Source organism: Lonchura striata, chromosome 13 (assembly GCF_046129695.1).
Source record: "Lonchura striata isolate bLonStr1 chromosome 13, bLonStr1.mat, whole genome shotgun sequence".
NCBI lineage: Eukaryota > Metazoa > Chordata > Aves > Passeriformes > Estrildidae > Lonchura > Lonchura striata.
The window spans coordinates 7,136,553-7,149,087 of record NC_134615.1 but is presented as its reverse complement, the minus strand read 5'-3'; the positions used below and the strand labels follow the sequence as shown (position 1 = coordinate 7,149,087).

The window sequence follows — 12,535 nt, the reverse complement described above, 5'->3', positions numbered from 1 at the left end:
ATGCACACACTGTTGAAAGCAAGATTTAGATTACAACAAGTTCATTCATTCTGAACCTGTATTTGATAATAATTTTTAGTCATGAGATTTTAGTAAGAACAGAAACAACCTTTGTATTGAAGGCATTTACCATCTCCTACTGTAACTGCCCTATATGAGGAGCTGTGTATTTCAGAATATATTTACTATATTTAACTCTCCTACTGCCCTGTATGAGGAGCTGTGTATTTCAGAACTACACTTACTCATTGTAGAACTTCCTATTAGTATAAGGAGTTGCTCATGCCAGCACATTTGAAGGAGACAATGTTCTTATCACCAGTGCTCCTTTGCCACGTTCCTGTCAACATTAATCTGGACTTAGGGGAAGGTGCTTTGTGTCTGAAATCAGGATACCATGGGTTGATTTAAATCTTGTTGCCTACATGGCTTTTCTGTTCAGAGTGTTCATTCTGCTTTGTTAGACTCTAGATTTTTCCCATAGGAGACCCTTGAAAATTCATGGAGCATTGCTGGTTTTTTAAATGCAGCCACTTAAGAAACTGCTTCCATTGTTTTGTCAGTCCTAAAGATGGACTATTTTTCCCCAAATCTTTTAATTATTAGGGCAGGAATTCACCCCTATTTTTGCCCAAGTTACCAGTCAGGAAATACAAGGGCCTAGGTAGTACAGCATATAATATCGCAACACCCATTTTCCATTAATTCCCTTCATTCATATGTTCAAAATCTTACACTTTTTGATGTTAGCTGATGTTTACTCAGAATCTCTAAATTATTCTGGTGTATGTCACTATTTTGTATACAATGTAGCTTATTTCTCTGAGTTAATCATGTTTGCATATAAAACAGAAAGTATAAACCAAATTGAAAGGAAATGCATTCATCTTACTGGTAAGGAAACACTGGATTCTGTTTCACACTCATAAGTTGATCTGGATACAGAGGAGAGAGAATGTACCCAAATTCATGCTGGCTTTTGTCTGAAGCTGTTTCAGTTTCCTCACACTTTTCCACTCAACTGTGAACTCAGAATGTGACTTGCACACACTGCCACTCACACAAAAGTGCTGCCAAAAGTCAGGGAAGAGAATAATATCCCCAGGAAAGTTGGTTATATGTCTCAGGCATTCTGAGCCTGCTGACTAGAACCTGTCTTTCTATGACTGCAACAAAACCATCTATTTCCAAGATCTCTGTGACAAACCCAGGAACCAAGGGCCTCCTAGGAGACAAGCCAGAATGGCAGAATGACCCAAAAAAATCATATATGCATATTTCCTCTATGTCCAGTCTGCTTTACTGTCTCTTTACCTGTGAGTAAATAATGTCCTCTTCAGTACCAGCACCTGCATCCATAATCATTTCTCGTCCTGCTTGTTATGTACATGGGGTGCCATGGCCAGCTCTAGAGGAGAATATCCTGACTTCCAGCTATGTGCTCACATCCTCTTCCTGAAAACTGTCATCTCCACCAGTCTGTTTGCTGCTACCTGCTTCACTTCAGAGAACAGTAATAGGTTATCTTGAACAATTCAAAGGTGTGAAGGATCTGTAAATGCCAGCAGTTGCATGTGTCAGTGTGCCCAGGACCATCCCACCCTGCCCAGGCTGCATTTTACAGACTTAATTATAATTCATCCATAGAGGCAAGATCAGAGCAATGTATCACTCATGTCTTGTTTCAGACTATAATCATATGGCCATAATAAAAAGGTGCACTTTTTCCCTCTGATTTTGCAACCATTCTGCACATGGGACTCGGCTTCAGTTGGCAAAGGTAGAGCAGGAGTGCAGAGGCAGCAGAGGCAGCTGTGGGCTATGGAGGAGCCAGAGGCCTGAAGCATCTCAGGCAGAGTGCAGCTTGAAACACAAACCTCAGCTTGAAACACACGCCACCCTGTAGCTGCATCAGTGAGCAGTGATGGAAAGCAGGGTTTCACCAGCCTTCCCCGTGATAAGGTCGAGAGGGAGGTTTGCTCTTGTTCTTTGAAATGATTATGGGCATCTAATCTACAGAGGGCATTTCAGGTCTCACACTTGGCTGGACCTGGCAAGTGCTGGGCTTTTACTGATGGAGGGGAAGGTTCAGCTGTTTCCCTATACTCTGCACTTCCTCTAGGCTGGCTCTGAGCAACCTTCTGCTCAGAAGGAACCTGTTTACTTTTAGCCTTCTATAACATTACTCTGCATTTTGAAGGCTTCTCTGGGAATCTAAAAAGTTGAGCATTGTTACTGGTTAACTTGCAAGCTCCTTATTCTTCTATTAGAACTGTCAGGGAAAAGTTAGGATAAAAATCCTATGTAAGTCAGCCTTAAATATTGAATTGCTAATATTCTAGGTAAATATTATCTGTTGTTATCCTATTACCTCTAGAAAATTAAACTTCACAATGCCACATTTTGCAAGTGCTAAAAAGGAAACAGTTTGTGGGGTTATATAGCCTTATATACAGTATGTCTAAAAATGCCTTTTTTTTTAATTCCTCCGAAAGGCAAACTTAAATCTTTCTCCCATGATTCAGATGTAGATAAAACCTTAGTGATTAGCACCTGAAATAAAACTTTATATTAGCAAGACATAAATAGCAGTATTGTCAAAGCTTCCCTAAATTAGTTTACAGTTTTATTAAAGGAGGTGTTTCCATCCTAAAACTCTGTTCTGTAGCCTGTGGGAAACATCACAGTGTGCAGAGAAAAACAACAGTTTTAGCATTCCATTTGTACTCATGAGAAAAGTAAGTTAATACTGGATTTTGGTATTGTCAAGAGCAGCAGCATCTAGAAATGCATAACAATGCACAAACCAGTTTTCAGTTTCTTGTGTGCTTATGCAGTTTAGTGGGGATGTTATTTCAGAAAGCAGTTACTTTGTACAAAAATAATTTCTTACTTTTGAGATGAGACCAGTCATTACTTATCATTTAGTTATTACAGCGACTAATGAAAAAATCACTTGTGCTCACTGAACAAGAGGACTTTTACGTGAAGCAGCAAGCAAAGTATTCTTTTCTTCCTCTTAGTATTAAGATTAAACATCTAACAAAACAGAAACACTTTTTCATGGCATGTACTGATAAGTATGACTGCTCAGCAAGTGGTAAGCAACATGTGCTGTAAAGTGTAGCATTGTATCTTGGAAAACAAACCTCTTTTTGCAGGTAATTGTGTTTACTGTAAAACAAGCATACAGTATGGTATTCATTGTACACACTAGTTTTATATGCAGAACAAAATGAAGTGTAATACCTTCAACTTAACAAATAGGTTAAAAAGATCCATAGTGCAGCCTACCTGGCATAATTAAGCAAGGCAGCGTAGATCTAAAGATTCAGTTGAAAATATTTAACTCTTTTGTTGGTAATGACTTGTCCTTATTTCTCCTATAATCACACTTTTTTTTTCTATTAACTTTAACCCTTACAGGTATATAAAAAGAAAGCAGCTGGGAAGCTTGAAGATATTAATCTCAAGATGACTGAGCAGGAGAAAGAATTTGAAAGGAAGACTGCTCAGTATGAGCAAGAAAAGAAGCACCTGCAGCGTCTGCTGCAAGACAAAGAGGAAACCCTCAATGAAGTGCTGCAGCAAAACAGGTGAGTGGGGCACAGGCAGGAGCCATCCAGGCAGGGCAGACAGGTAAAGGGACAAGGGAAAGCACCTGCACACAGCCACCAGCAGAGTCTCCTGCGCTATGTTCTGAAAATGAAAATGCTGAAACCCTGCTCGTGATTCCCAGCTCCCAGAAAGGTCTTTGGAAAGAGGAATTTATTCTATATGGCTACTGCTGTTCTTAAGACTTCTTAAGAAGGATATCAGTCTGAGAAGGATGTCAATCTGTGCAAATCTGATCATTTGAAAGGATTCTATAAATCAAAATATATGTTGATTTATTTTAATAGAACCTTCTGCTAAAGGCTGAACACTTTCCCATTCATACCCCTCAACAGTTTTCAGAATAGTAGGAAGTGAAGGGAATCTAATGAGGACACCAAAGATCTATTTTCTTTTGAATCTGTTTTACTGATCTATTAACAAGTGACTTAGACTGGCTGTGTGCAAAGTAAAGAGAAGAAAATTTAACAGATTTATAGAAGATTATGACTGCAGTGTTGAGATATCCTTTAAATAGAGAGTCCTTTAAAGGTATTTTTCCCTCTGATAGTGGAAAGCTTCATAGCACGTTTACATTATCAGCATAAAAGAAAACTAATTTCAGTTTACAACTGAAGAAACTGCAGTCATTTCTCAAGTCATCACTGCTATTGTGAAATAATAGATTTAAATAGATTTTATCAGAAAATAGAAAAACAGGGCTTGGTATCATCTACCTTATATCACTGCAGACCTTCTCAGTTACTTTATACAGTGCAATTAAACAGTTGTAAGTAGCAGAGTTGTACAATGAACATTCAGTTAATCTCTGAAATTTGCATTAAAAACCAAATTGAACTGATCCACATTTCTCTGAAAACATTTATTTAGGATTTTAAACTAATTAAATGACTTTCATATGTCTGGGCTCATGTTACCGATTTTTACTCTAGAGAACAGCAATTAAATAAAAAAGGGTTTCTTTCAAAGTAGGATAGAGCATAGTTTGAAGTCCCACAATATTAATAATTCAAAATTTACCCTTCTAGCCCCAAAGTAGACAAATTAGATGATGTAACCCAGATGAATAAAATAATTAATTACACTTTCCATACAGTATACTAAATCACTTTTGCCTTTTCAGTTGAAATTAATTAATTTTTTCTTCAGTAAACACTCACAATTAATACTTGCAGCTACCTTTTAAGAAACAGGATCTGCACCTGGAACTACACCATTGTAATCCATTTTAACTGTATGATAATGAAGAAAAGTGGTTTATGGAAACCAGCCCAAGATTAACCCCATCAAGATATGTCTTTTATTTCTGTACTTCCCAACATTATTGAATGGTATAATGAGTGACTTCGTTTTTTTGGTGGTTGTTAAATCTCAACTGTAATTATTAGACTACAATATAATGAACACAACTCTAAAAGTAAAAAAGAATTTTTACTGTCATCTTACAAGTAGTATTTTGGTTAACTCATGATTCACTATTTTCATTTGATTACTATATAAAAAATGTAGATTAAAAAATTTTAAATGCTACTGAGAGATCAGCTGAATTCTACACCTATATAAGCAATAATAAGTTTTTATGCTTATGAAACAAAATCTATGAAACCAACTAACATGATGATGTTCTTATGAACTAGTGATACTGTTGGCTGATACTCTTCTTATGAACTAGTTTCTTCATATTCCATTATTTTTCTCAAGTACTGCAATATAAAATAGTTTACCAAGGTAATCCAAATATGTATCTACTCTTTTACACCTATCAGCCAGAAACTGAGCATGTATTTTGGTCTCCTTTGTGTATTTACAATTTTACAAAGTTTATTATTTTCTCTCTCTGTTCACACAGTCACAGGAGTAAGGAGGGGAAAATTATTTGTAGTTCAGATGTTGCTCAACATCTACAGCTTGGCAACTAGTCAGTAGTGCTAGGAGAGTACCAAACATTTAGATTTATTGTGACTAGCTGTATTTACAGAGTAGATTTCTAGTCCAGAATACTATCTAGGTGATAATGTCTCTGTGCAAAATGCCTACATTAAGATAAGTGCATACAATAAGTATTTATTGTCTAATTTCTAATTTAGTCTCCAATTTCACTGTTAGATAATGCAAATCAGAGTAGCATGCCACATTTTAAGCAGAAAAGCCAGTTTACTTTAAAATCCAGCTGAAGGTGTGATGAATCACTGTAAGCAGGTGAAGACAGAAAACTATTTAATATCATTTATTTTGCTCTTGCATTTAGTTTAATAATATGGAGTCAGGAAATTGGGACAAGTCTGACTTAGCTACCACCATGAAATTCTTTCTGAGAAAAGCATACTGTACCCATTGTTGCTGGTGAGTTTTCTTGAAAAGCAAAGTGAGATCCCCCTTCAGCTCTGGAAGCAGCAGCGTGCTGCCAGTGAGCCCCTGCAGGATCAGCAGCCCCGGGGTGAAGCTGGAGAGGAGCTCAGCACGCCCGGCCGGTGGCAGGTCCCAGCACCCTGCACAGCCCCGTGTGCCCAGGGGCAGAGAAGCTGCAGTCACAGCACGGCCCCAGGGAATGCTGTGGAGACTGAGATGTCTTCTCTTCTTAACAAGTGTATCCAAACTAGCATGGGCTTTCATCGAACAGAACAGACATGACTTGCCTTTTTTTTTCTCCCCTCCTGCATTCTTTCACCTCATAACAAAAATCAGGAGTTCCACTACTTAGTCATTGCATCCAAGGGATGAGAATTTTTCTGCTTAGTTTTCAAAAAGAAACACATATAGATATAGTTGTACTTTTGATAAATAAAAGCTTTTAAAGATAGGCAGATTTCCCTTCCTGGAAGCTGCTCTTTAGAGCCTTATTGGTAATTACAGCCTTTGCTAGACAATATTGCAAATTCCCAGCAACCTTTAATGAGAAAGCAATAGCATTTTTTTTTTCAGGCAGCTGATAATGACATCTTTATTAGTCACTGAGTAACCTTAAGAGATATCAATATCAACCTTTCCTTAAATAAGAGGTTTGAGATATAAACAAAGTTAATTACGTGATTCTAGGGTAAAAAAAACAGGTTCATAAATGTTTCCAGTCTTATTTGACAGGTCATAGACCTTTATGAGTTTTCTTGGTCAAAGTTTATTTCATAAGACTTCTGCTGAGAAACAGTACCTCAAGGTAGTTACAGCTGCTGTGCTTTGGATGCAGAATGTAAATTTGAAAGTGCATTAAACTGTCCTTGGAAGAGGATCAACAGCAGAAAAGCTTTGCAGTTGTGCGTAGGCAAGGGGGAGGAGTTGTGTTATCTGAGGTGACATACAAAATTATAACCATAATAAAAACCTTTGTGATGAGGCATATACAAATAAACTGTCACAGGATAGACGAAAATGGATTCTTGAGCAGCCCAAATAAGATTCTGAGATTTAAGGCTGAATGAATTTTGTTCAATGAGAGCATGGCTTTTTTAAAGCAGAATCTTTCAGAACCTACTTCTAGTAATTTTTTCATCCTCAAACATCAGTGGGGCACTGGAATTTTGCTTACTCTCAGTAAGTTATAAAATCCTACATTTTGGCTAGGTTAGAGGTTGAATGAAATTTTTATTTTTAATTAATAATAGCCTACATTAATAAGAAATTAATTTAATGCCTTTTGTCTGAAGGCATCTGGAAACAGCATATGTATCTAGTTTTAAATGCCAAGTGGCAAAGACTTGTATTTCAAGAGGCAAACCAGCTGTAGAGGCAAGGAAATTTTGGTGTTGAGAAAGATGTACAGACCACCAGCAGCTGTAGCAACCAAACTGCTCTGTAATCCAAATTCCTTAAGGGAAGGGAAGTTGTGACTAGCAAAAAGACACCCTCTCCTCAGCCAGCTCTGCTGAGTGCATTTTTAAATTCCAATCAGGTCAGAATTTTCAAGCAAAATCCTCTTGTGTAACTACACTTGGGATGCCGCTGCTTCTTCTCAGATGCTGACCTGGGAAGCAGCTGAACTGTGAAGCAGCATGTTGTGCCACACTGCAGAGCCTTACCTGGGACTGCAGCGTGCTGTGTGTGCAGCAGGGTGCTCTGACTGCTCCAAAGCCAGGTCAGTCTGCACTCTCTGGCTCTGCAGCTCTCAGCTCTGTTTAAAATTAGTCCTCCAAGAAGAGTTCAGATTCACAGAATGACTGGCTTGGAAGAGACATTCAAGAACATTGAGTCCAGCCCAGCCCCAACACCTCAACTCAACCCTGGCACCCAGTGCCACATCCCAGCTTAGTTAAACACATCCAGGGATGGTGACTCCACCACCTCCCTGGGCAGCCATTCCAGAACTTTATCACTCATTCTGTAAAAAACTTTTTCCCAATGTCCAACAGATATTGCCCTTGACACTGCTTGAGACTGTGTCCTCTGGTTCTGTATTAAAATATGTGTTCCTATTTTCCATACATCAGCTATGCTTTCCACGTCAATTGATCTTCATTTCCTTATTTTGTATTTTGGCATACACTAGGAGTCAAAGGAAATCCAGGTTCCTGGGATTTATCTACCTTCTAAGTTGCTACCACTTTGTTTGGCTCCCACAAAGAAGCTGAGCACAGAGTCTGGCACTGATCAGACCTTTGGGCTCAAGGGGTGAGCACAGTGCTCTGGGCAGAAGGGGCAGTGCTGTGTGGGAAGCAGAGCTGTGCTCACCAGGGAGCCTCAGTCAGTGGAGAGTGGTATCACACTATTTGGGTCTCATGTGCACTGCTCTGTGTGCACACTTAATCCAACTTTTATTACATAATGGGTAGTTTTATATGGGTACTTTTCTGGTCATATCCTTTTTAGCATTACATTTAATGAGCTTTTTCAAAAGCAAGAAATGAATTCATTTCAATCAGGCAATTTCAAGCACCTAAATACAGGCCATTTCTAATTTGCTTATCCACATAGTGTAATTCTGCACTGCTGAAACATTGTTAAAGTTGGGATTTCTCTTCATTTTTTTCCTAGGAAAACAGAAGGGGAACTTGAAATCATGTGGGAATCCACAGCCAAAGAAAACAGGAGAATGAGAGAACTCTTACAGAAATCCCTGAGGAAGAACAACACCTGGAATGCTGTCACAGTTCATGAACCACACTCTCAGGACCTAGTTTATGGACATGATTTTAGCTACTGTGATGTGAAAACTTCATTCCCTACTGAAAATGAAATTCAGCAAGAATGTCAGTGATAAGAATCTGCTTCTCATCCAAGAAAGAAAACTTGGTGCCTTAATTTGACTTTTTCAGCAGCACAAGGTGTGATGGAATGTTTGCTGTCATCAATATTAGTGTATTTTTAAAGTCATCAAAATGACAGCAGCACATTCTCTACTTGTACTGTGAATAATGTAAATCTAGCCTAAAATATTACTTTGCTCTTTGAAGCAAAAGCTATTAATTTTTAAGACAAAATGTGGTACAACCTTAACATGTCAAGACAACTAACTAGTTAACAGGATAAGGTGCTGGTAAGCTTGGTGTTCAGCACAGGCACACACCATGCCACAAAACCAGTGAGCAGCAAGACAGTGCTTGTTAAAATTAAAAGGACGACTTTCAGTAAATTCTCCCTAAAATGCCAGATGGAGGATGATCCAAAAAGTGTGGCTTGTAATTTTTCTCCTGAGGAAGCATCTTGACTTCCTCAGATGCAAGGATGTCCTAGACAAGACTGAAACATGCTCATGACAACTCCTGGTGCCTGAATGCACAACTGTGCTGTGTGTAGATTTACAGGATCCCTGGAGGTGTTGGGAAGCTCCTACCATGAGTTTGCCAAGGGGAGGAGCTGCCAGCACAGAATGCTCTTCCAGATTGTTTGGTTCATCCTGCTTCAGACTCTGTGGCTTCAAAAGCCACCCAGAGTATTCTCTGAAACAGTGCTTCCTGTATATGCCTTTAGATTATTGACCTGTATTTGTCTTAGCTTTCAGATTTGTTGATTTTCACAATATTGCACATCAACTTTCTAGTAGTATGTATTGCTCTGATATGGCTTTGTTTTGGATTGACATTTAACTTGCTGGATGAGCTTTTTGGTTTTGCTTCATTTTCATAACGGAACACAAATGATACCAGAAAATTGTAACAATACAAAAAGCATGTAACTATATCATAGTTGTGTAGAATTAGAAATAATGAAGAATTTAATTGACTTTGAGCAAAATTAACAAAAAGAGCATAATGCCATGTTAAAATACTAAAAAAAATACATAATGTTTGTGTCTAAAAAGGTTCCTGCAGAATTTTTCATCATGCTATGGCTTTGTTCAGGAGAGGGTGGGGACAGCACTTCCTATCACACAGTGATGTTCAGGGACAGGCAGATTTTCAGCTTTCAAAGCCAGGTTCTGCAGTGCAGTGCAAACCTAAAATATCTACAGGCTTCCAGAGCACTGTCAGAACCTCAGTGCCCTCAGATACTGCCCTGATTGTAGGAAAGCACCAAAGTAGCTGAGTCATATATATGCAGGCAAGGTTTCAGGATGTACTTTAATTCCTTCCCTATAATAGGAATAACACGAGTGCAACAGCCTTACCAGTTCATCAAGATACGACTTCAGCATGCCAGAGTCTTTTAGACACTGATTAACAGAACTACTGTCTAAGAGCACACTAGCTTTTGGTCTCTGCCCAGAGACTTAACAAGAGCTACACTTTGAATCCTTTCACTCTCCTGGCTTTTTCAACTTCATTATTTTAGGACTCCATGCCTCAGCATAACAACCAGAAACTATTTTTATGCACAGTCTTAAATAACTTCATTAATATGTGAAATTGTCACGGGGATGGTCTATCACTAAACCAGTCCTGTCCCCTATGTTCCTTGAATTTGAAAAAGAAACGAATTTGAAATGTCAGGTCTGAAATACCTCTTCAGGTCAGTTAGACAGGCGTACACACTCCTCTGGTTTCCACACAAGCTCCAATCTGCAGTTGTGCAGACTCTGGAGCAGCATGGAACATGGCCATACCCTCAGCTTCTCACCTTTTTAAAGGCAGGTTTGGAAAATAAGTCCTTCAGGTCATATTTTTTAATATAAGCATCTCTCAATATGCAAATACAATCTCAGAGCTGATTCATTATTTACAATATTATCCTCATCTGGGTTTAATTGCCCTTTTGAGTATGTTTTGAGAGTTTGTAACAATCAGCAGCTTCACAAGGAAAAGCTATTGTACTGGTAATTTCTTAGAAACAGAAGCAAGATTTTCAAAACTCTCAATGTTGGCCTAACTGTTCTTCCACTGACGTGACCTGGGAATGTCTTAGAACTGTACTTTTGCCACACCTGCTGCCCGTTTTCACAGCTCTTGTTTTAGAGTAGATTTCAATACATGGTTCAAAGGGCAGCAGCTTTGTTCAGAAATGCTACACTTACTTTGCCATTCGCATATCATTAAAATACGACATTAAACTTTAAATAAACTAACATTTAATCAAATCCCTGGTTGATTCTCCATACTCAGTTTCCACAGGAAGAAAATTGATAAAACGTTACATCCCATGGATGAAAAAGTCTTTCTGTGGCTCAGGAACACTTTTCTGGCATAACAAAAATCCGGTTATAGGCTATTTTAAATACATATGAACATATTTCAAATACACATGAACCCATTTGACATATTTGGATGTAAAATACTGGAATTGTTTCAGATCAGCAAAAGTAAACCCATTTGCAAGTGTGCCAAGTGCTGTACAAGTAGAATTGATAATTAGACAGGTGCTTCCCTCCAGTTCCTTCCAAGTTGATTCTCTTTTATTAACACCTGAAAGTGTTTTCCTGTAAATCTCTTTGAGATGAAACATAAACCTTATGCTCTGTATGTTTTTCGTCTTGCATTAAGTTTTGCAACTTGGTTGTAGTATAATTCTATGTACAGTAAACATGCAATATAATGCTTATTGTTGGCCATTGATTTTAGGACTAGAAAGAAAATATTAAAAGGCTAGCATTACATGAATAAATATTCTTTTGAAAAAAAGAAAAGATGTTTTTTATTAAAACATGCAACATTTAAACATAAAAGGAAAAATAAAAACCAAGAGAAAAGTCCTGCTAAAATGTCTAACAAAGTTGGTAATTTTAGGAGTTAAATTGCCTAGTAGGCAATACCACTACCTAATCAAATGAAAATCCAATGTCTCAAAAGCTGTCTAGAAGGAAGAACTCAAAATGTGTGTGCAGTGCCAGGAACTGGGCTCAATCCTTGTGGGTTCCTTCCAACTCAGGATATTCTGTGATTCTGTAAGTCATCTTTCACTCTGTAGAGGAAAGATAACCAGATCCAAGTAGTTAATTAGGGTTCAGCTGCAGCTCTATCTAATACTGTATGAGGTAATATGTTTAGGTTTAATTCCATAAGAATTTGCTATAGTAAAATACACTCTGTTGTTTACCCTTTATTCTTTCACATTATCTGCTGCCATTATTTCTTTCTCAGCTGAAGCCAGGTGGGTGGAGCTGTGTCACCTCGGTTCCAATCAGCTGAATAGCTTTTTGCAAGAGCTGGCAGAAGGGTTTTACCGAGTGTCATTTGGTGTTGGATCAGTGTAAGTGCAAAAGGTACAGCGTAACACGGCTAGTGCTTTTTAATCTAAGTAGAAGCACATTTGTTGCAATCAAAAAAATATCAAAGATTAACAAAGGTGCTCAGATCACAGGAGATCAGATACTGTCTTGATATTGCAGCCCTTAACTGATTTCACATGCATTTCCTGCTCTCATTCTTAATAGCATTTTTTATAGCTCTCATTTTTTCCTGCTCTCCTTTTCTTCAGTCTCTAGATGATTTTCATATCTTCTAAGTGTGTCCTGCTGTAACCAAATCAGCGTTCTGGAAGATGAGGGTTTTAGTCTTAAGACCATTTAATGATTTATGCCACTGTCATAAATCTTATTGAGTACCTTCACATGGCA

General features: G+C 38.1%; 1 protein-coding gene across 8 annotated transcripts in view; it reads left to right on the top strand.

The window, feature by feature from the left end:
• LOC144247054 (centrosomal protein of 89 kDa-like) overlaps nt 1-11,680 on the top strand; it is a 35,021-nt gene extending 23,341 nt beyond the window's left edge. For all 8 annotated transcript variants that reach the window (XM_077786285.1, XM_077786284.1, XM_077786281.1 and 5 more), the window contains 2 exons: nt 3,427-3,596; nt 8,581-11,680. In XM_077786285.1, coding sequence (XP_077642411.1) covers nt 3,427-3,596; nt 8,581-8,803 — 393 coding nt within the window. In that variant the 3' untranslated portion in view covers nt 8,804-11,680. The remainder of the gene's footprint in view (nt 1-3,426; nt 3,597-8,580) is intronic.
• Nucleotides 11,681-12,535: the final 855 nt, after the last annotated feature.